General features: G+C 63.9%; 1 protein-coding gene across 2 annotated transcripts in view; it reads left to right on the top strand.

The window, feature by feature from the left end:
• Positions 1-4,295: 4,295 nt before the first annotated feature.
• The window catches only part of COL5A1 (collagen type V alpha 1 chain), a 141,851-nt gene continuing 123,001 nt past the window's right edge, over positions 4,296-23,145 (top strand). For both annotated transcript variants that reach the window (XM_046022302.1, XM_046022300.1), the window contains exon 1: positions 4,296-4,846. In XM_046022302.1, the coding sequence (XP_045878258.1) occupies positions 4,717-4,846 (130 nt within the window). In that variant the 5' untranslated portion in view covers positions 4,296-4,716. The remainder of the gene's footprint in view (positions 4,847-23,145) is intronic.

Raw genomic sequence — 23,145 nt, 5'->3', positions numbered from 1 at the left:
GTTCACCGTGCTTGGAGGAGAACGCCGTGGGGACGCCAGCTGAGTAAACCCGTGGGATCTGAGTGGGAACCAGGGGTCTGGAGCTCTGAGGGGGAACGAGGACCAGAACACGAGAGCCTGAGCCGGCTCCTCCCGCACAGCCCGACGCGCGGTCTGGTTCGCCCAGCACATCGGACGGTGAGCTGAGCCGGGCCGGGGACGCCAACCCGCTCGTCCACTGACCTGCTAGAGCTGGAGGGTGTGCGCGTGGCCGCGTGGCTGCCTGGGGCTGGCTCCCACCCATGATGCCTGGGGGCCCCTGCTCGCCCGCGGACGGTCACGCAGATGGTGACATGTTCCTCCGCACGCCCCGAGCCTCTCGATCTGGGGCACCTGAAGCAGGCCAGGGTTCCTGGACCCCGCGAAGGTAGGGAGGGAGAAAGGAGGCTCTGAGGACTCAGGAGCCTTCACAGGAGGCGGCCCTGCCTCAGTCTGAGTGCTGCCCCCCGCCAACCCAGCAGCACATACTAGACGCTCCACCCCGTGGGCCGAACGAGCAAGACCAGGGGCAGGGCTGGACCAGCAGCCAGGGTGAGATGCCATCGGAGGTCCCTCCTGCTGGACGTGGTCCCACCCAGACCTCCGTGGGCGTCAGAATGCCCGCATTGTCCTGGAAGCACAGTGCCCTGGATTTCTCCAGAAGGCCCACAGACGGGGACTGCCACGGTAGCGCGTGCTGAATCGTGCTCCTTCGTTCCCGTGCTGAAGCTCTGGCCCCCAGCACCTCCGAAGGTGGCTCTGGTGACAGGTCCTCTAATGAGGTGACGAAGGTTAAAACAAAAAAGTCTTCATTTCATCCAGTACGACTGGCTGTCCTTCTGGGAAGAGTTCCGACACCGGCAGGCAAGGACGGAGGACGGGCTCGGGTGAGTGGGGGAAGGCCACTGCACTCCCAGAGAGGCCGGGAAGAACCAGCGACACCTTCATCTAGGACTTCCTGCCCCAGGACCGTCAGAGACTGGCTTCCCCTGTTAAGTCCCGGCCCGGCCGACTGCTGGCTGGGGGAGCCTGGCCCGGGCCTGCTGTTGGGCCCACGCAGCCCTCTCCCTGCCCATGTCCACTGAGTCCTCGTGGAATGAGGAACGTGTTGCCAACGGCGTGACGAAGGACATGCTGTGTCCTTGGTCTTTAAAGTGGTGACCTTGGCCAGTAATTGTTCAGAGGTCACCCTAGGATTAATCGCACCAGCCCCCAGTGCGGAGGAAGCCCCTGCTGTGGGCAGAGCGTGGCCCAGCGTGCCGAGAGCCCCGGCTCCAAGCTGCACAATTCTGGGGAGAACTCACTCGTGGCTGCCACTGAGGCCACAGTCCGGGCGGTGGCTCCCATCCCGGGACACCACCTGCAGGTGTGGGGATACGGGTGTGCAGCATCCTCCTTGGGCAGGCACAGGGACCTCACCCCAAGGCTACCCCCCGCTGTGGGCGGTTGTGGGCGCAGCCCCAGCCATTCACCCTGTGGGCCCTCCAGATGCCCTGGGCCCGCCTCGGTGCCCCCAGTGAACCCTGATCTCTGGGAGGCCAAGAAGATACCTGGGTTCCTCCCCCTTATCTGAGGGCCCCGAGGCTCCCACCTGCAGAGGGGGAAGGAGAGAAGGAACCCGGCTGCCTTGGAGGTTTCCCCTGGGAATGGGCCAGCCATTTCCCAGCCAGGCAATGACTCTGGGAGGCTGAGTGGCCCCTTAAGATGGGAGGCGGGGGGCTGACACCGCCCGGGGGGGGCGGGAGACAACGCACGGTGCTTGCATGGAGCCTCGTGGAGAGCCACGACTCCGCCGCTCACAGTATGTGAGAAGGGCTCCCAGCAGAGGGAGGGCGAGCTGGGTGCTTAGATCCCTGCTGCAAAGCTTGGGGCACACCTGGACTGCCCCGCTGTCCCCCGGGCACCGTGGGAAACCTACTGTGACAGTGGCCGGGGTGCACAGAGCCCTGGATGGTGGCGATTCCCTCCCATGGCGAGAAGCACAGGCGCCGGGATGGGCAGGAGCAGAGGCTGGCGTTAACTACAGAAGATGCAGACGGGGCCGCTCCCGGCACAGGTGGATGACAGACTGTCCGGGCACCCCCAGGCCCATGCTGAAAGGACCCTGGTGTCTCGCTCACCACAGACTCTCTAGAGCCAAGAGCTAAATGAAGTTTTCACCGGCTCTTCATTTTAATCCGTCGCGGGAGGGCCGGGGTGGGGGGCTGGGGGGATGCTGGGCTTGGGGTCACAGAACGTCACTGTTGTGTGAATCTGGGTGAGGTGGTCAACGTGTTTCGGGCCCAAAGGGCAATTGGTGTGAGAACTCTGGCTCCAGCACAGATGAGCTGGCATTTTGGGTGAGTCCCTGACCCTGCTGCGTCCCCTGTAGGGTGGCTGACTGTCTCACCGCACCCACCAGCGTTCAAGCTGTGACCCAGACAGTCAAGTTCTCCTACAGCCCCAGGACGGTGGGTCAGGCCGCCCAGTTTGGGGCCTTTTCTTTGACTTTCCTGGTGGGATGGAAACTTGCCTCCTGACCTAGCTCCAGGCTTGGGGAGGAAACCCACCTTTCTCAGCTTGGCGCAGACGTCGCGCTCCTTGCTCTCCAGGGATAGCGCAGGACGCATCTGTCTTGTCTGCTCAGGGCCATGAGCCGCAAACCTTCTTGTCCCTGCAGAGAGGGAGGCTGGGTGGGCGCCTGATGAGCCCTCTGAGTGTCCAGGAGGGACTGCCCTGTGTCCTTGGGGAAACGCTGGAACCCCCAAGTCTGTAGTGTTTCCCGGTAGCCAGGCCACTGACCTATGTCAGCACCCCAGGTCAAGGAGGGAGGCTGGCCTTCCCGCTGGTGGGGGGCACGCTAGGACCCAGACAGGGCTGGGGACTGGGGGCTCGGGAGTGTGAGGTGGAAGGTCTCATTAAGTTGCATAAAAGGGCCAGCTCTAGCGCTACCCCCCACACCCTCATACACAAACACATGCGTGCACACAGCTCACACGCACACTCTTTCCCAATCGTGTGTATGATTTACACAGGTTGCAAAAAAACCAAAACCACAAAAAAACCCAAAGAACGATAAAAACCGGAAAGAACAGTCTGCTTTACTTAGCGTGTCTCGCGCACCTCTCCATGCTCTGTCGGCACGTGGGAGGGCACACGGGGCGGACGGGAACCAGCCAGTAAGCTGGCAGCCGCCACCCACCACCCACCTCAAGAAGCAACATGTGGCCGACCCAGCCAAGTTAACTTTCCCCGTATTTCTAGAACGGTGGGGACTAAGGGCATTTGGGGAGTGCCCCACCAGTCTGGAGCTGTACCTGGAGACGGAGCCGGGCCCCAGCCCTGTCCCAGCACCCAGGCGGGAAGCTGTTGGCTCACGGGGGTGGGGGTGGACGCCTCCGGGGGGCCGACAGAACTTCTGATTCGCCTTCACCCCTTCTCTGTCTGAGAACCAGCTCGGCAGCTCTCCCAGAAGGGAGGCTTTCTGGGCCTGGGGGGCCGATGGAAGGGGCAGCCCGCTGCTCCAGGGACAGCTCCCCAAGGCCTAAAGAAGTGAGGGGAGGCGCCCCGCAGCGGTCCCCAGGGCCGCAGGTCACCTGACCCCTACTCCTTTGCCTGCTGTCACCTCCCCAAGGGGCATCTTCTCTGGTGGCCTCTTGTGGCAGAGGGGTCACCAGGGCCGAGGCAGGAGTGAGGAGGGGAGTGGGGGGTTGCCTGCCAACCGCCCCTGATTAACATCCTAGATGTGCGACCTCCAAGCTCCTTCTGGGACCCTGGGGAAGTCAGACCCTGACTTGGGCTCCCGCGCCCAGTCTGCAGGGAGGGGGAAGGTGCAGGGCGGGTCCTCTGGGCGGGTAGACGAGATGGCCACAGTCTTGGGCGCCCCGATCTGGCAGGATTAGATGTTCAGTCTCCGCCCAGAAGACGAGCTCGCAACTCCTCCACGTAAAAGAAAAAGTTGGGCCGCGCTGCAACTTTTTTTCTTTTTTAACCCAAAGTGATCAAACCTGGGGTCCCGCCAGTGTGGCTCCTGGGGGTGGGCCAGGTGCGGGCACCCGGGCGGGAGGCGTCGGGGGCCCGGGGGGGGGGGGCCCGCGGGGCGCGTCCGCGCGCACTCGCGGGGCGACGGCACCGCCCCCGCCCCGCGCCCGCGCCGGCCCCGGGCCAGCCCCTTCCTCGCCGCGACTCGCCCGCTGGCCCCACCCCCGCGCCCGCGGCGCCCAGTGGGAGGCGGGGGCCGGCCCGGCCGAGCGCGGCGCCGCGCTCTGATTCGCTGCGGGCGCGGGGGATCGACAGCCTCGGCGGGTGCCTTCCCGGCGCGAGGGAGGGAGGCCAAGGGGGGAAAAGCGCTCGGCGCCCAAGGCGAGGTCGGCACTCCCGGTCCCCGCGGCGGGCGCACGACCTCGCGCGAGCGGAGCGCCCACGGGGAGCGGGTCGCGGGGCGGCGGCGGCGAGGAGGCGGCGAGAAGGAGTCGGAGGAGCGAGGAGGCGCGGGCTGCGAGCCGAGTGGGGTCCCGGCCGCCCCGGGGCCAAGGTCGACCCCCGCCCGTGGGCGAGCGCGCCAGCCGGCCCGGCCCGAAGCCGCCGCCACAAAGAGAACGCGGGCGCCGGCTCCCCATGACTTCCTGAAGCGCGCGGCCCCCGCCGAGTCCGCTCCCGCCCGGGCCGTGCCCCGCGCCCCCGCGTGTCCCCGCGCGCCCCGACCCGCGCCCCGCCGGCATGGACGTCCACACCCGCTGGAAAGCGCGCAGCCCGCCGCGCCCGGGCGCCCCGCTGCTGTCCCCGCCGCCGTCGCCGCTGCTGCTGCTGCTGCTGCTGCTGCTGTGGGCGCCGCCTCCGAGCCGCGCAGGTAAGGGCCGGGCGCGGGGGCGGCTGTCATCGCGGCCCCGCCGGCCTCCCTGCTGCTGTCCCCGGGCTCGGGACGGCGCGGGCCGCCTCCGCGACGGCCGGCTGTGAGCGCGGGGGCCGGAGACGCGCCAGCGAGGTGCCCCGCGCGCCCAAGGGCGGGCCCGGGGGGCTGTCGCGCGCGCCGGGGCACGGCCCCGCGTCGGAGCAGCCAGAGGGGCTGTCCACGAGGCCGGCAAACTTTGTCCCGAAACTTAGCTTCTCCCGCAGCACTCGCGCGCGGCTGCCCAACTTCCTCTCCTGAAAACGGGGAAGGGTCGCCCCCTAGAGTCACAGCCGGTCCATTCCGGCCGGGCTGCCGGGCGAGGGGACACTGGCTGCTGGTGGGGGGATCCCAGAGGCTTGAGCCCCTAAGTCCTGCCCTTCTCCCCCAGGCACACGCCAGCCTGGGTCTCTGCTCTCCTCGGAGTCTTGCCATCCTGGCCAGCAAGTGCCCCTCCGGCGGGGGAGCTGGGAGGCTGGTAGACCAGGCCTGCTCCTAATCCCACCCCGAGCCTCCTGGCCCCCTGGGAGGCAGGTTGGTCTTTTTGGTGTGTATGATGGTGAGGGTCAGGCAGAATGGCTCAGATGGTGCCCAGATGGGGCACTGTTCCTGCCAGAGGTCTCACGTGGAGGGAGCCCTCTCCCATGGGGAGTCTTACAGCTCCCCGCTCCCTCCCACTCAGCCTCCCAATGGGACCGTGGATTCCAAGCATCACCTTGGTGATCACCTGTGCAGCGGGTCTTCACACAGCCTCAGACATCAGCAACCCCAGAACCACCCCCCCCCAGTCCCCATTAATGGGTGGGGAGATAAGGCTCGGGCTGCTGGTGCGAGGTCAGGAAAAGTGAGGGGCGCAGGGGTGGGGCAGTGGGCTCAGCTGGCCCCACTGGCGCTGGTGGGAGGGAGGGCTCTGCTGCGGGCCCCCTTCTCTCCTCCACTTTGTAATTTGAAACCATGTGGGAAGAATCACTTTCCATGTTCCGCTGGCCAATTAAGATACTCTCTCCCTTTTTCCTGGCATGTTGAGCGTGTGGTGGGCCAAAGGCGATGAGCAGGAGTCAGTGTGTCCAGCCAACATGGGGCTGGGGGAGACACGGGGTGCCGAGCCTAGCTCTGGGGACCTGCTGTCTTACACCGGAGATGCCAGTAACCTGCCCAAGATCCTGGGCTGACTGCGGGGATCAGCTGAAGGTGGAGGACAGTCGTGGTCTCCAGGAAAGTGGCCTGCAGTGCACTGGGGGATGCGGTCAGGGGCCCCGGGTGTTAACAGTGTCCTGCTCCCCGAGGGCGGGGGCGGCCCCTTGGAAGCAGACGCGTGGCAGAGGGGCCGAGAACTTGCCCAGCTGGCTTGGGTCAGAACAGCAGTTCGAAAGCGTGGAAGAAGTCACTTTTCTGAGCGGGTTCCCAGACCTGTCCCCACCCCCCGGGGTGGGATGGGTCTTGAAGTCCGGGGCAGGCCAGTGCGGGGGTCCCGTGTGGGCGGCCAGGCACCCCAGAGGCGGGAGGCGGGAGCCTGTTCTTCTCTCCATTTTGGGACTCGCCAGATGTTTTCCAAGTTTTCCCTGAACATGGCTCTTTTTTCCTACCTTCTCCTTGGCCAAGTGTGTGAAGGAATGAAAAGTAAGATTGCATTTGGGGCCGGTTAACGTTGTAAGGGGCGGGGGAGAGTATGTGAAATGAAACATGACCCCAATATTTGGAAATTGAGGTCATCTCCTCAGCCCGGCATTGGGCGGCTCTGGTCACGTGACTGCTTCTTGCAGTAATTTTGTGGGAAGGGTTGTCCAAGTTTTGCGGGGCTTGACAGATGCGAAATGGTTAAGTTCCCTCTGACTCAATCAAGTTGGCTGGAGAGACACCCTTTTCCATCCTTCCCCCTTGCCTGCCTCCCCACAAGAGAACAGGCAGTGGGAGGAGCTCCGGAGTCCTCCTTGCCCTCATCGGGTCCAGATTTCAGTGACAGGAGGGGCTGCGGCTGTGGTCACTGCCCAGCCCAGCGGTGTGACCACCCGGCAAGGCCGCAGGCAGGAGTGTCTTCCCAGGCCGGAGCCCAGAGGGCCTTTGTGATGTTGCTCCAGGGCCCTTTCTGGGGTGCTGGCCAGAGCCTGCCCCGTTACCCCACCCATCAGATATTTCTGGACAGCCACCTCGGCCCCGCCCTTAGCCCAGCACAGCTGATGCCTGCCTGCCCCGCCCCTGCCTTCTGGCCCTCTGGCCCTGCCTCCTCCCTAGATCTTAGACATGGCTTGGGTGGAGCCGAGGGGGGTGGGGAGCAGATGCCCACTGCCCCCTGCCCCCCACTTAATAACAGGACAGCAGAGGCCAGACTAGCGGTGAGCCCCGAGAGTCAGGGATGAGTCACCAACACCCCGGAGGCACCCTGGCTGAGCCCGCACTGGAGCCTGTGGGCCGTATTTAAGGAGCAAAGCAGGGTCCCTGCCCCTGGAGCCTCTGGGCCCTGGTAACCTTGGTCATAGATGTGCTGACCCCTGCCTGGCTGTGTCATCTCACTGGACCCTCACACAGGCCTGCAGGATGAGGGACCCCAGATTCTGGGTCTGTCTGGCCAATGCTTCTGACATGGCCACGCCTCAGTGCTTCAGACTTAGGTGGGGACGGTGGGGGCACCTCTTCACCCCCATTTATCTGCTCTCCCTGGGAGAGGCCTGGTGCCCTGAGCAGTGGGGGGGGGGGGGTCCTGCCCCCTGTGGCCCCAGGGTGAGGGCCGTGTTGCCTTTGCTCCCCCTTCCCTCCACTCCTTCCTTCCTTGCTTCCTTCTCTCTCCTCCCTTCCCTTCCCTCCCTCCACTCCTTCCTTCCTTTCTTCCTCCCTCCTTCCTCCCTTCCTCCCTCCCTCCTTCTCCTCTTTCTCCCTCCACTCCTTCCTTCCTTTCTTCCTCCCTCCTTCCTCCCTTCCTCCCTCCTTCTCTTTCTCCCTCCACTCCTTCCTTCCTTTCTTCCTCCCTCCTCCCTCCCTCTTTTCTTCCTCCCTCCACTCCTTTCTTCCTCTCTTCCTCCCTCCTTCCCCCCATTCCTCCCTCCCTCCCCCCTTCCTCCCTCCCTCTCCTCTTCCTCCCTCTACTCCTTCCTTCCTATCTTCCTCCCTTCCTCCCTCCCTCCCTCGCTCCCTCCCCCTCCACCTACCCCCCTTCCCTTCCTCTCCCTCCTCCCCCTCCCCCCTCCTTCCTTTCTCACTGGAATGCCTTCCAGAGGGACCAGATGGGTTGCAGTCTCCACTCTCCAGTTCCTTCGCTTTAACTGGCCCCTCACTCATCCTCAAGACCTGGCTGCATGCTGAGGGCCTTCCACGCAGGCTGACCCGGAGGGATACGGGAGGACAGAGGTGAAGGGGGCCGAGCTCCTCACTGCTGGAGCTCTAAGTCTTCTGGGCGGGGGCACAGGGCTTTGTTCCACTCTTCATTTTTGTGCCAAGTGTCACGTGTCACCTTCCATAGTCTGGGGGGGCTGGCCCCGTTGGGGAGATCTGGGGAAGCTTCCTGGAGGAGGTGATGCCGAACTTGGTCTTTCCCACCCTCTTTTTCCCCTTCCTTAGCAGGTGCCCTCCTCCACCCCTGGCTTCACTCTTGTCTGCCCCTCCTTCTCGGCAGGACATTCCAAACTCTGCTCTGGTGTTCGGGTTCCCTGGGGCTGCTTCCCTTGGCTGGACAGCCCCTCATTAACTCGGTTGGCAGGGCGCCCCCAGCTCTACTTGTCCTGGGAGGGCTGCGCCAGCAGAAGTGGCTGCAGCGAGAAAGAGGGGGTCTCTGCAGGGTGGGGGGATGAACAGAGACCTGGGAGCTTCCTTAACCCTCTCTGCGCCTGCATGGAGGCCGGTGCCCCAAGTGGTTGGGTGAGTTCCGCGGACAAACTGACAGCCACCGCTGCGGTGGGGGGGGGTGGCTTCTGGCCGTGACTTTGGGTTCTTGTGCTGGGGGACAGGCAGTTAGGTGTGGGGGGGTATCTGATGGCTGAACCCCAGGGGCGGCACGGACAGTTGTTGGGGTTCGTCTCTGAGACCCGCTCTGGGTGGCTGGTCTGGGCCAGTCACCCTGCCTCATCTTTCTTATCTAGAAAATGGGCCGAGTTGCTTTGAGGGGTGGCAGTGAGGACTGCCCGCTGCCGCGTGAGCCCCCGCGTGAGGGAGGACACGCCATGGCTGCTGTTTGGGTGGCATTTCTGCACGAGGAACCAAGCAAGCAAGCACGCTGTGACCCCCGCCCCACCCCAGAAGCAGCCGGCAGAGGGAGGTGTGGCTGGCCGAGGAGGCCCCGTTCCCAGAGGCTTCTGTCACCCCCAGGCTGGGTCAGTGTGCGCCCCTCATCGGCTCCACGTTGCCTCCTGGGTGATTTGCACGAGTCACCTGGGACACGCTTGACAAGCCCCTTGGGCACGCGTGCGTGTTTCTGGGTGTGCATGTCGGGCACGGGCTCATGCGTGACAAGCTGATTTGTGTGGACCCACGCGTCTGTGCGTCCTGTCTCCGCGTATGCCTATGTTTTGTGGTCTCCCGAGGACCTTCTGTGTTTGGGCAGCCCGGGGCAAGGTGACATTGACCTCCCTACCATGGGTGTCCCCCCAGTCCTGCCAGATGGGAAACTCGGAGATGAACCGTGGCCCCGGAGCCTGCTGGGGAGCCACAAGGTGGGGGTCCTGCAAGGTCCTGCTGGGCCCCGTCCTTGGATGAGATGCTTTTACTCACAGGAGGGCGGCGATAGATGCTGCTCCTTCTCTCCCCCCGTATGTGGTCCCCCACAGAAGGCGCTCTGGTGTCTGCACTCTGCCAAACGTCCCTTTGAAGACCTCTGGCCTGGCTTGGCTCGCGGGGATCCTGAGATCCTGAAGGCGGAGCCGGCTTTGGCTCTTCTCGCCGGCAGACCTGCAGGGCTGGGGGCACAGCATGGGGAACCCCATGTGGGTGATGCTCAGGGCGGCCACACCGCAGCTCCTCTCCTACCAACTGTGCGTTTAGCACCCCATGCCTCAGTTTCCCTATTTTTAAGAAGAGGGTGACAGTCGTAAGTCCTGCAGGGCTCTTTGTGGGGGTTCGGTGCATAACATGTGCAGAGCACGGAGTGAGCCCGGTTATCACCGTGTGTCCTTCCCAGACCCCAAGGCAGCCTGAGGCCGCAGGTATGGGGTCCTGCTTGCTGGCTGGCTGCGTGAGCGCGTCCCTCTCTCTCCCGTGGACGATCCGTGTGCTGAGGCCAGGGGACGGAGGTAGCTGCCCTTCCTCCTCGGGCCACCCCCACTTTGCAAGGAGGAGTTGAGTCCAGAGATGGGAACAGACCTGCCCACATCCCACCTGCGGGACTCTGGTCTTCTGCCTCCGTGACGTGACCGTGAGTGACGGCAGGTGCCCTGGACGTGTTCACGCTGGGGGGCGCGCAGGTGGGGGCTTTGCCCGCTCAGGTGCTGCTCGGTGCGGGTGCTGTCCCAGGTGGCTGGAGGGCCATTCGTGGGACGAAGGAATGCTCGGCGGGCTGTGAGGGGGTGTGTGGCTGTGAGTGTGTGTGTAGCTGCGTGGTGCCGGTCAGGGGGGTCACTTGGTCTGAGGCATCGGCCCATCAGCTTTGACTCATCCGGTAGTTTTCTGGCAGAGCCCCAACCTCCGTGGTAACCCCACGTTAGAAGTAAGTGTCGCCATTCTTCGGTGACTCAGGCCCAAGAAATGGAACCACAGTCTGACCCAGTTTCTCCAGACTTCCATTGCACTGAGCCCGGGGCCGCTGCGACATCTCAGCGCCAGCCCGAGGGTCCTTTGCTTCCAGCACCCGTTCGGCGGGCGGCCGGCCCTGTCTGGCTGGTCTCCCGGCCGGCACCGGGGCAGTAGGGACCCCAGTGAGCTCTGTTTCACGGACTGCCACGAACCCCTGTGGGCGCGCGCAGGCATCTGCGGTGCTGAGGCTCCGGGCCTGCGCTGGAAAGCCGCGATCCCACCCGGACAGACACCAGGACAGCACGCCCTTTAACGTCCCTGCAAGGCGGGGCCAGTCGTCTTCCACTCCGCCTGGGGTGACGGAGAGCGGCCGCGAGCCGGGTGGAGGGTCCGAGGGGCCGCGGAGAGGCTGGGCCCGCCTGCAGGGGCTGGAGGCGCAGGCCCTGCGCCCCGAGGTGTGGGGCCTCCCGAGCGGCTCCCATCTGTGCGGGCCCCGGCGGCAGGTGCGCGCGGGCTACAGGTGAGCGCCCGGCGCGTGGGAGCTTCTGGGGCATTGGGGACCCAGACTCCGCACCACACCAGGACCGTCCCTGCGAAGCGCAGCGTGTGGCCTAGTGAGTGGAACAGTCACCGCAGGTGGGGCTGCCAGTGGCCAATCAGAGGGGAGGCCCCTATCAGCCCTGCGGGGCGCTGGCCAATCAGAGTCCAGCCTGTTTTGTAGGGCTCTGAGGTTGCTAGAGGCCTGCGCTGGGCGACTTTGAAGGGAGGCTCCACTGGGAGGACCCAGGGCGCTTTCCCAGCTGTGTCCTTCCTCTGGTTCCTGTTCCTCTTCAGTGGGACGCGGAGCTGGGCTCCCGCTGCGCTGGGTGTGGCTGGCCCCGTCCCGCAGAGGCGCACGTGGAGGCTTCGCAGCCAGGGGGTCCCCGGCCAGCGAGAAGCACCCTCCTGCGGGTGTAGGACCGGGTGTAGGACCCGGTGTAGGACCAGGTGCAGGACCCGCGCAGATGCTAGTGCGGGTTGCCATTCTCCACGCCCGGCGAGGGGTCCTTGGCAGCTTGGGACTTTGGTTCCTGTCTTTGTGCGGGAGAACGAGGCGGTGTCCTGCCCACGGTGGGCAGTCTGGGAGCCTTGGCCTCGCTGTGTCTTTCATCTGATACTGGGCTGGTCAGTTCCCGCCATACGGGGCCTTGCTGAACGTCAGGGTCTTCTTGGGGAGGACAGCCCGGCGCCTGTGCACCCAGTGGGCCCCTGGTGCCCTGGCCTGCCTAGGTGGGTTCCTGGAGCAGGTGCCAGGAGAGCCGGGAGCCCGGAGACCTGCAGGGGGCATGCAGGGAGATGGAGACGAGGAAGGGCCCCCTCTCATGCCGGGAGCTCCCTTTGGTCGCGGGAAGCCTGAGCCCTGTTTGGGCCTCTCGTGTGTTCCGGGTCTGTGGGGAGAAGTGACTGGGACCTCTTTCCTGTTCTGTGTTCCCTGGAGACAGTGTGCGGTGCTGGGGGGGCCCCAGCTTGCTCTGGGGGAAGGAGGTGGAGGAGGTGGTCTCTGGTGCCAGCGCCCCGCGGAGACGCTGCTGTCCTTCTGAGGAGACAGGAGGGGTGTTCCTGCTGCTTTATGCAAAGGAGGAAGGGACCCCAGCTTCCAGGTCCTCTTAGACTAAAAATGCTCGCCCTAGAGGGCAGGAGCAACCAGGCCTTTCTAGGCTGGAAGCTCAGGACAGGGTTTCCGAATGGGGTCATTTTCCAGGAAATGGTTCAGTTATTCCGAGTCTTAGCGCAGCAAGTCCTGCTTGGACGGTGGCTACGTTTCACTGAAGTTGGGGAACCCACGCGGGGCCTCTTGGACACCCAGGGTGGTGGGGCTGGCGTGGGGGGGGCCGCGAGCAGCGAGCTCCAGGGCGGAGCTGGAGTCAGCCCAGAGTGGGGGAGGGAGGGGCTGGCGGGGAGGCGGGAGCTCTCTCAGGGTCACCGTCCCTCCCTGATTAGGCATGGATGCCGGCCTCAGCATCCATGGTGGTGTGGGGGGGACACCTACAAGGGGAGAAGGGCCAGGAGGGAAGAGGAGGAGGCCGGGGCTCCCCACTCCCACGCCTGCCCCGCTTTCTTGGTGTGGCCCCACCTTCAAGGAGCAGTGATGGGGCAAATTTTGAAGGTAGAACAGCAGCTCCCCACAATCTACGTGGGGTCGACCAGTGTCTGCCCACGGCTGACCTCATGCCGTCTGGCCCCACCCGCTCCTCTGCACCCCAGGACTGTGCCACGGAGCCCTGACGTCCCATCACACTCAGTGCGAGTCCTTCCCTGTCTGTGCCGTGTCTGTGCGGGACCTGAGGGACATGGAGAGGAGCTCAGAGCTGGGTGTCCTGGGCCAGAGGACCGTGGCGCCGCACGTCGGGGGGGGCTCCTCACTCCCCTGGGAGCTGGGAGGGCAGGCGCCTGCATCTTGCCTATGCCGAGGGCCCAGGCTCCCTGCCGAGGAGCCCCTCTCTGTGTCCCAGTTTTCCTGTCTGTGAAGTGGGCACAGGAGCAGTGCCTGCCTCAGAAGCCTGCTGCAAGGCCGGGAGGAACTGGCCCAGGAACTGCCTGAGGAGCACCGCAGCGCTGCTTCTCATGGTCACGACTGCGGTGTGTTCAGTGCAGGACGCAAGTCTGGGGCCTCCGTGTGGGTACATGGGGGCAGCTCATTCAGGCCTCAGAGCTGAGCCCCTTGGGACTCGCTAAGGTGCCACAGGAGAGAAGGCAGCAACCTGCGGTGTCCTCTTTAGGCCCAAGGACAACATGGGCCAGGCCCACGGGGCAGGCTCTGGGCTCTCCACCTGCTCCGGGCCCTGAGTGGGACACTCCCGAGACGGGACACTGGGTGCCTCTTCATGCGCGGCTCTGTTTCCCTGGGGGCTCTCAGGCTGCTGGGGACAAAGGGCAGAGGACAGAGTGTGGCCAGACGTGGCTCAGCCCAGAGGCTGGGCTGAGGACCGCGGGGACACGGGAGGCCTGGCAGTGGCTTCAGCTGGAGCAGCCCCCGCACCCCGGCCCCACAGGGATGTCCCGGCCCCAAGGGCTGGTCCAGAGACAGCAGCTTTGCTTGCAGTTTGCACAGGACCGCAGCTCCCCGAGTCTGGGACCCCGGCCGGGCAACTTGGTGGTTTCTGGGCTTGACTGGGAGCTGGGGAGGCGGGGGAGCAGATCTGCTTTCCTGTGGGGGGGTGGGGCTGTGAGCAGGCTCCGCCGGGGATCCCCCAGGACGAGAGCAGGAGATGGAGCCCGGGCCCGGACCTCCTCCGGGGCTCCTTCTCCCTGTGTGGGGGGGCCAGCCCCTGTCTCTCCTGCCGTCCACCGCTCCTTTGAGTTTTGAAATGAAAGTTCGGGAGTTGAGGGTGGGCAGCCCGATGAGTCAGCACACGGGGACGAGGACAGCAGCTTCGGAGGCCAAGAGAGCAGGGTGTGGCCCCGGCTGTGGGACCTCCGGGGCCTCACTGGACCTCTCTGATCCGGGTCAGCTCACCTCCAGATGAGAGGCAACGGCAGCACCAGATGGGCGGCCGGGGGGATCCGCGGATTCGCGTGTGTGGCCTGCGTGTGGATGCAGAGCCCGTGACGCGCTGTCCTGGATCCCGCGTTCAGGGCAGCAGGGCGGACAGAGTCCTGCGAATAACAGTAGTGTCTGTGGTCAAGGTCGTCACTGTAGTTCCTAGCATGTTGTGGTGACACCGTCTAACCCTGTGGTTCTTTTGTGCCGGTGGTTAGTACCGGCAGAGCTCGGGGAGGCAGGAACCGTCAAGGGGACGGTGGGGATGAGGCTCCTGTGTGCGGGTTCAGGGCTCTGCTGTACTTGACGGGTGGCTGGCCGGTTAGTGCAGAGGGCCCAGCTGGTGATGGGGCGAACCCAGAAGAGGTCGGTGCCTTTGATAGAAAATACTCCCTGGGGGGCTGCTGTCCAAGGTTCTGCACCGAACACCGAGGAGCTACTTTGTTGGGGTGGGGGGGGGCGTGCGAGGTCTGACAGCAGACAGGCCCGGGCTCCTGGGGGAGGAACTGGAGGTCGTACTGGGAGTCAGTAAGCCTCTGGCCTCGGGGTGGTTTTGCTGATGAATCTGCTCAGAACTGGAGGGCTTGGGTGTTCCTGGGCTTGAAGCCTGCTGAGAAGGGGGGGGGGGCAGACCCCTGGGGCGGGCTTTGTTACCCGTTGTCCTGCCGCTGGGAGGGGAAGCCCATGGTCTTGGATCTCCACCACTGGGGGGATGGTGTGTGCACCTGGCAGATGCGTCCTGGGCCTTGAGCCTGGAGGTCTCAGGTCTGTCCCGGGGTTCCTTCTGTTCCAGGAGGGTTTGAGGCCACTGTTTGCCAGGTCCCTCTGGTGGCTGATGGCACCCGGGGTGGAAAGTGCCAGAGCCCAGGCTCCAGAGCCCCTGGTTTTCACCTGGTTGCCATAAACCACGGGGCTTTCCAACTTCTTAAAGCTTCTTGCTCACCAGGAATATAGTGAATGCTGCTTCAACTCCCCGTTTTCCTTACTCCACGGCCTCCCGTTGTGTCCGTGCCTCCAGGGCCCACCTGCGGAGAGGAGCGTGCTGGGGGCGATGTAGGCCAGGCCTACACTTTTGGGTCCCAAGCTCCAGATCAGCCCGTCCTCGCCCTCCCTGCAGCGGCCTGGGCCTGTCCGTGTGGACAGGTGCCCACCTCCCCTTCCCGGGGCCCGTCCGATTACCCTGGCCCTGGGAGGCTGCCATCCAGGGGCTGGAAGGCACATGTCCCCACAAGAGGGCTGGGACTTTGGCTTGACCATTCTGGTGGGCCGCGGGTCAGCTGCGGGGCAGTCAGACTCTGGGCTCGGGGATTTTCAGCACCCCACGGGCTCTCCTGGTGAACGGATGTAGGCAGAGCAGGAGGGAGGTACGCTTGCTTGAGAGGTTTCTCTGAAGGTAAAGAGTGAGATTCTCTACGGCTTTTTTCCCTTTTTGCACCGTTTTGACAGAGTGACCTCCTTCCAAGGTGAAGGCCCCCCTTCCATTCCTGAAGCCCGCAGAAGGCCCGGCACTAGTGAGCGGCAGAGTCACGGCCTCTAAAATATTGGGTCTCAGCTACGGGGAATCTGATTTCCTGCAGCCTCTTGGGAACAGGCCGCGGCATGCAGAGCCAGAGGTCAGAGGGCAGACCTCACAGCGGGGCGCCGGGGGGGCTTGGCCGCCTCCTCTTCTCTGGGGCCTTCATCCCCGCAGAGGGCGGCTGGCAGGGGGCGGCTGGTGAACCCCTCTGGCCACCGCGCATGACCTCTCTGCCCCGTCCCGAGTTGCTCTGCAGGGGTAGGTCTCGGGGCCTGTGCTGGGCCGTGGGGAGAGTGTTTGTAGGAGCGGGTGAGCTGCCTGGTCTGAGTCAGTTTTTCCATTTCAGCGGGAAGGAAAGAGCAGCCTTGGGACGGGGGCTGAGCCAGGTGGGCCTTGCCTGTTTCATATCAGCGGACACACGGGGAAAGAGAAGCGTGTGGATCTGTGCCAGCCAGCCGCGGGTGTAAAGATAAGGGTGCGGTCGTCTTGAGCGGTTCTCCCCTCCCAGAGCCATGTGGGGAGTCGAGCAGCCCCTCCGATGTCCTAAGAGTTGAGCTGGTGTGCCTGAGCCCCAGCCTCTCCTTGGCGGGGAAGCTGGGCCTGGACCTGACCCACATCTTTAAACCATCGGCATCTCAGTGAAGGAGAGTAAGCCCCTGAGAACCAAGGCCCGGGGCCTGCTTTCCGAGCCCGCCTTTATCTTCCTAGCACGGTGCCCAGGACGGATCCAAAAATCCAGGGGGGGCATGCAAGCTTGCCAAGTACCGGAGCGAGAGCCTCGTGATGGGTCATGAGTCCTGGAGAACCATTCAGCCCCTCAGACGACTTGCTGCTTGGGTATCGCACCCATCCGTGTGTGCGGGCCAGACGGATTCGACTTGGAGAAGTTCAGGGAATCTCAATTTATTTGAAACCGAGGGAGGAGGGCTTATTGCGTGTCTGTGGTCCCGGGCAGGTCTGGTGGGGGGCCACGTCCGGAGGCAGAAGTCCACACCGCCGGCGGTGGGGGTGCACGGCCCGCACTCGCGGCCACGGCACTGAAGACCCGAACTTTGAGACCAAGTACGGGGCTGGTTCACCCAGAGTCCCTGCTAGACACGCAGAGACCCACGTGGGGCTTGGGCGGCCAGTGCCACACCTCCTGGTGCAACCTTGCTCCCCCGTGCCTCAGTTTCTCCGTGTGTGCAATGGGGCTGGGGCTGCTACCCTCACAGGCTGACACTGACCGTTCAGGAGGCTCGGTGTGGAGCGGGGAACGCAGGTGGGGGGGGTCTCTGGACCTTGTGGCCTCGCATGGTGCCCATGGCGGAGGAGGGGGTCCGTAGATGCTTGTGACCTTGAACGGAGAGACCTTCACAGACTCTCAGGGTGTTGGCCCATGTGTTGGGTCTTCCAAAGGAGGGTGGGCCGGTGTGGAGGGACCCGGCCTATTCTGGGGAAGGAGGAGGGTACCGCGCTGGCTGGCAGACACGGGACTCGTGGTGCGATACCCCTGTAGGGGCTCGGGGAGGGAGGACGGGGGGGGATTTGGAATTTGGCCATGGAGGTGTGGAAGGACGCCTCCTCTGTGCGCTGGACTGGAGTCTGTGGGCCCAGCGCTCTGCTGGACCGTCCCCCCACGGACGCTGATCGGTGCAGCGGGCTGACCATCCCAGGTCTCTCGAGGATCCGCCTGCAGATGACCCGTTGTGGCAGGGCGCGTGTGCGCAGCGGGGAGCACCGTCCCAGGAGCACAGAGCTGCCTGGCGCCCCAAAGCCTCCCGTGCGCCGGGGGTTTATGCCCGGGATTGCTTACGTCCCACAACCCTGGTGGGCGGCGCTGTGGGCATGTGTCCGGTGACGCAGCTAACAAGGAGCAGACCTGAGATTCGAGCCCGGCTCTGAGTACCCCAGGCCGCCTCCTCCTGCCGATCCCCTCCTGCTCTGTCTTCTGGATAATTTCTCAGCTGTCACCCGGCTCCCTAGCTGCCATCCCTCCAGATGACCCTTTCCAGGTCTGTTCACCTCAGACTCTAATTCCCAGTAAATAACTTCCAGAAACCCCGTCAGCCCTGCTTTGGAATTCCTTAAATACTAGCCGCTCTGCCTGCCTCCTCCAGATCAGGACTCCTCTGGGCCCTTACCTCAAACCGCTTCTGTTGTGCAGGCCTTCCTGGTGGGTGACGGGCTTGCTCCTGTCGCCATAAGCGTCCCGCTTCCTGCTCCCCCAGCCCGCCCGTGGAGCCCTGGATCCCGGGCGCGACGCCCCAAGCCACCTCCCCGGGCGGGCGAGCCTGGGCTGGCTCCGCTGTGTGCCATTCTCCGCTCTCCTGCTCCAGTCCTCCCCGGACTGAACTTAAGCCCCAACAAAGACGCTGGGCTCCAGGCCTTTCTCCATAAACACTGGTCAATATCTTGGCAAGAAAATAAGAACAAAAATCCTCCAAAGGGGGGTAGTCTGGTGTTTTTCCAGCCCCTTTGTAAAGTAGTTCCTGGTCTGATTTGTGCGGCAGTGTGAGCAGCCGGGGAGTGACTGCGCCCCAGAACGGTCGGGACACCGCGCTGCTCTGGGCAGCCCGTCCCTGGGGTATGTCAGGCTCAAGGCTGCAACATTTTTCTCGGACGACTCATGCTCTCCCTCTCGCGGCCCCTTCCTCCCGCTGTGACTGCCCAGCGCCTGGTTCAGAAACTCCGGCTGCCGCGTCGGCCCAGCTGGGCCCAGCTGTGCAGGCTCAGCTCCCTCTCACCCTCCCACACAGGGCTGCGTGCCCAGGCCCCCCCGGAGATACACCCTGCTGTGGGCCTTGGGACCGGGGCTGAGCGCCAAGGTGGAGAGTGGCTGGGCCGGCAGTGCTCCCGGGGGTCCCTCTCCACCCTCCTGTCCTGTGGCCCCAGGGCCCTCATGTCCCTTTTGCATCCTGATCCCCGCCTTAGCTGTCCCAGTGCTCGAAGGAGGGAGCCGTGTGGCAGCTGCCCTCTTGCATGGGAGAGAGAGGGCTCTCACGGAACGTTCTGGCTCAGACACCGTGCCCTGGGTCTGGCGTTAATCACATCTCTGCTGGGCCACAAGCTGCGTCCGAGCCTGTCACCGAGCTCCAGAGCTGTGAGCGAGGCTTGTGTGCCCAACGTTGAGGGACTGTGCGCAGCTTTGCCACGGGGCGGGGGGCTGAAGACAAGCCCTTCCTAAAACGCAGTGCAGCATCACGGAGCTCCACAGTGTACGCACTGCGGTGCCCCAAGAATCAGACGCTGCACCCCTGGGAGGGCACACAGCCTGGGCTCCCGGTCCCGTGGTCCGTGCACGGTGGCCCTGGATTGCCTCCCTTGTGCTGCCCCGTTCTGACCCCCAGGAGAGGGAGGGCAGTGCCTGTGGGGTGCTGGGGACACACGGAAGTCAGTTGGGGACGTCCTGCTGGTGGCCTGGGCGGGCCGGGCCCCTGACCCATCTGGCTCCGTGTCCCCCTCCACGTCCTTCCCCAGCCCTCCTGGGTTTGCACCCGGGCGCTCCGAGGGCGTGTTGGGGCCAGGCTGCCGGTTTGCCCGGAGCCGGGACTTTGGGTGAGCTCGTGCGGCCCAGCGGGTGTCTGAGGGACACGTGCGGATGCCCAGAGGAGAGGCCGGGCCGGCTGGGGAGGGGTGCGGCCCCTCCTTAGAGGTCTTCCCCCTCTCCTCTTCTTTCTGTAATTATTATTATTTTTTTTAATGAAAAAGGATACATTTTCCATTAGAGTCATTTTGGAAAACACAAAAAGCGCAGAAGACAATGAGAATCACTCATAAGCCCAAATGCCAACTCTGCTGGGTCGGAGCACGGAGAGTGGGGGATGGAGGGAAGAACAGGGGTGCTGGCCTGGAAATGAGGGCACAGCGGGGGGGGCCCCACCCCACAGCCCCACCCCTCGTCCCACACTCAGTGTCCTGTCCCTGAAGGGGGAGGCTGTGGAGTCCCAGCACAGCTCATCGGGACTTCCTCGCTTCGCTTTGTAAGGACAGCCCACTGCTCCCCGTCGGACTGCTGTAAAAAGCCTAATCCGCGGGCAGTGGCTCCTCTGATTGGACGTTGGGTCGTTTTTCCATTTTTGATACTCTGAGTGCCCGGGGCCTTCCTGAAGGAGGAGCGCCTTGGATTTTGCCGGAGCTGCTTCCATCCCAGACACCAGGGTGTCAGGTCTCCGGTCTCCGGCTGCTCCTGGGGGGAGGCGGGGGCTGGGCCAGCAGAGACCCTCCCCTCCATGTGGGCGGTGAAGGGGGGCTGGGCAGCCTTTGTTCTCTGTGGGCTTTAAGGCACAGCACCCAGAGGAATTCGGGGCCTGATAAAGGCGGCATTCACTTGGCCGGGAAAGAAAGGATTAGTCATTGAAATGGGCTGGGAGAGCGCAGACACCATCTGGGAAAGAGAAGCTGGGCCCTGCCTTCCTCCTGCACCAGAACGCATTCCAGATGGATCAAAGACCGGATCTTTGCAAACGAAGCCGTGCAGCGACCAGCAGAAATCGTGGGAGACTGGGTTTTACAATCTGGGGGTGAGGAGGCCGTTCCCAGAAACCCCAGAAGTTAGAAGAAAAAGTTTTATTCCGCAAAAGTCAGAGTTTTTCTCCGGCCAAAAGGAAACCCAAAACAACCAACCAGCATAAAAAAAGGGAAGAGGAACATGGATTGCAGAGAAGGGATTGATAAGCTATAATATTTGAAACTCCTGTAAATCAATAAGAAAAGGCCAGAAACTACCCACACTACCCCATGCCCCCTGCCCTGCCCCGCCCCGGACTTAGGAAACAAAATACAGATAGTTCTAAATGCATGAGAGGGCGCTCACTGCCTGGAAGGGAGGACGGACCCTGACAACACTCGCTTTGCCTCCAGGCTGGGAGGGGAAGTGGGGGTTCTCCCGGGTCACCCCTCGAAGACAGGCAGAGGCGGTATCTCTCTGAATATTCCAGCGTTGAAATGCACGTGCTCTGGGCCCCGGCCACTCCGCCGGGCCTTGGAATTTTCCCTGCTGCCACGTGCACACGTGTGTGGCGACGCCTGTGGGGTCGGGCAGCACGGAAGTGCCCGGGTCGCGTCATCAGAGCCATTCGCATAAGAAGGGTCTGCAGCCACTAAGAGAAAGGGCTTTCTTGGTTTTGCGTTTCCTGGAAGGGATTGGTCTGGATACCGGATACCGTAATACAGGGAAGCAGTGAAGAAGGCTTCCCGCCGTGTGCGCCCCTCTCTGGAAGAGGAAAAACACACCCATCTAGGCTTGTGTGCGCGCAGGTGGTAAGGACGCCCACAGGAGCCGTGGGACTCGTGGCGCTCGCTGGAGTGGGCGGCTGGCGTGGGGCGTCCCGTGAGCGGGGTGGTGGGCTCGTTGGAGCTTGGGGGCGGCTGCAAGGGGGGCAGGTGTGTCGCTGATGGAGAGGCGGGCAGGGAGGGAGGTGTGGGCTGGCTGCTCCGGGAGCCTCGGGCCTTTCCTGCTGGCAGGCAGCGGCTTTGGGCTGGAATGCTTTAGTCAATGAAAAAAGTTTGTGGTTAAGAAAGAGGAAAGAAACGAGCTATTCAGGAAGGGACTGGGCAGATGACTGCGTGTGCTAGCCGAGGCTGTTCTGACAGCAGGAACACGCGTGTCTGGCGGCACAGAGCCAAAACTGTCCTCCACGACCCCCATCCACTCAGTGTGCAGGCGGGGAAACTGAGGCTGGTGCGTATGTTACTAGAGTCGCAGAGCCAGCTGGGGGCAAAGTCCACAGATGTCTGTGCTAATCCTCTGGGGCAGGGGCTGACCTTGTGTCCATTTGATAAACAGGAAGGAATTGCCCAGCACCAAGAGCGCAGCCGGGAGCCGGGGCTGGGATATAGCTGGGGCTGGGATTTAGCCGGTTCCCCGCGGCTTCCACCACGCAGCAGGCCTGGGAGGGCGGCACCTCCCCGGTCCGATGTCCCCCAGGGGCTGAAGCCTCGCCCATCGCCCCTCCTGTGCAGGTGGCAGTGTTCAAGCTGTGAACGGCACCTGCCACCAGACCATCCCACAGAAGCAGATCGGGGGCCCCTCAGGGGCAGAAGGAAAAATCAGAGGCCGTGGACATGACCGCGTTGACACGGGAAAGGTTCTGCGGGATGGAGCTGGTGCGGTGGTGGGTGTGACCCTGCGGTAACCGCCCTGGCTGGGTGGTCACTGACTCCGTCTCCTCCCGCACTCCCCCGCCAGCGCAGGGCAAAGTCTCTCCAAGACTGTCCGGCCACAGGGCCACCTGCTGTCGCGAGGTTTGCCCCTTTCCCCAGTGCAAGTCATAAGGGTCCTTGGAGTCTCCCTTGCCAGCTGAGTCTCTGCTCACCCCCTGGAAGGCCAGCCCGGACATGAGGCTTTGAGGGTCCCTCCCCTGGTGAGTCAGGTGTCAAATGACGCCGGAGATCCTGGGCCTAGGAAAGCTGACAACCCCGCTTATCCCTGGGGCCCTTCTTGTCTTGTTTCTACAAGATCCCTGCTGGGAGGTGCATCTTGGCCCCCAAACCTCGCCACCGTCATTCTTGCAGGGGAGTTGGTCTGTCCTGGTGGAGCCCAGAACGGTGGGGAGGAGCTGAGACCCCCCTTGTTTACCCACTCATCTGAGAGTGTTGGGGGCGCCGACACGTGGGCTCTTCACGGCTCCAGAGGCCCGACATTAGAGCATGGATGCTCTCCCTGCCCCTGAACGCCACGTCCTGGGGGGACCGTCCCGTCCCGGAGTGTGCGGTGGGTCTCCTTGGTGGAGCCATGGGGGAGTGCCACGTTGTGGGCTACCGGTCCAGCGTGGGGGCCCAGGGACGCTGTTCTGGAGGTGACGGCGAGTGAGGATTCCCTGGGAGTGCTGGTTGGGCGACAGGAGGACTCCAGCGACAGGGGAACGGGACGTGCAACCCCTTCATGCTGTTTGACCTCGGCCTTCGATTTCGGGGTGTGGCGTGACTGGAGCAGAATGGCAGGGAAGGGAGCAGCAAGAGATGAAGCTGTGGCGCCTTTGACTGAGTTTGCATCGGCAAAGGTCGACGCCTTCTTTATCCAGCCGCCAGTCGGAACCTCCGCCCAGCGGACCCGCCCACACTCCTGTCCGCCGGCCCCTCCGGCCGTTAACCCACCCGCTCATCACCTCGTCCGGACGCTAAACCCATTCCTCCACCCATGCACCCACCCAGACCATCAACCATTCCTCCACCCACCCACCCACCCACTGATCCAGACCATGAAGCACCCCCCGCCCCGCATCCGTTCTCCCATCACGGCACTGGGCTGCTCCCTTCACCACACCACGTTCTACTCCCGCACCAGGGTGGGAGGGCCCTGCAGACGTCCGCGTCACACGGCGGCTCCTCGAGGGGAGGAAAGGCTGGCTGGCGTCAGCTGCCGCGTGCTTAGCAAAGGACCAGGCACCTCTAGATCCCGGCTGTGTGTGTTGGCTGAACTGAGAGGCAGGACCCTTGCGGCTGCAGGGGCGGCCCTCCATGTGGCCAGGATAATAGAGGTGCTGGCCATGTCTCCGGAGTTCACCGGGGGGGGGGGTGCTCTGAGCCAGCTGGGGACGCGGGGGGTCAAGGGGCTCCCAGCAGAAGCGGGATGAGGATGGGGAAAGC

This window comes from Meles meles, chromosome 11 (assembly GCF_922984935.1).
Source record: "Meles meles chromosome 11, mMelMel3.1 paternal haplotype, whole genome shotgun sequence".
In the NCBI taxonomy this organism is placed as follows: domain Eukaryota; kingdom Metazoa; phylum Chordata; class Mammalia; order Carnivora; family Mustelidae; genus Meles; species Meles meles.
This window is presented reverse-complemented; position numbering and strand designations above follow the sequence as displayed.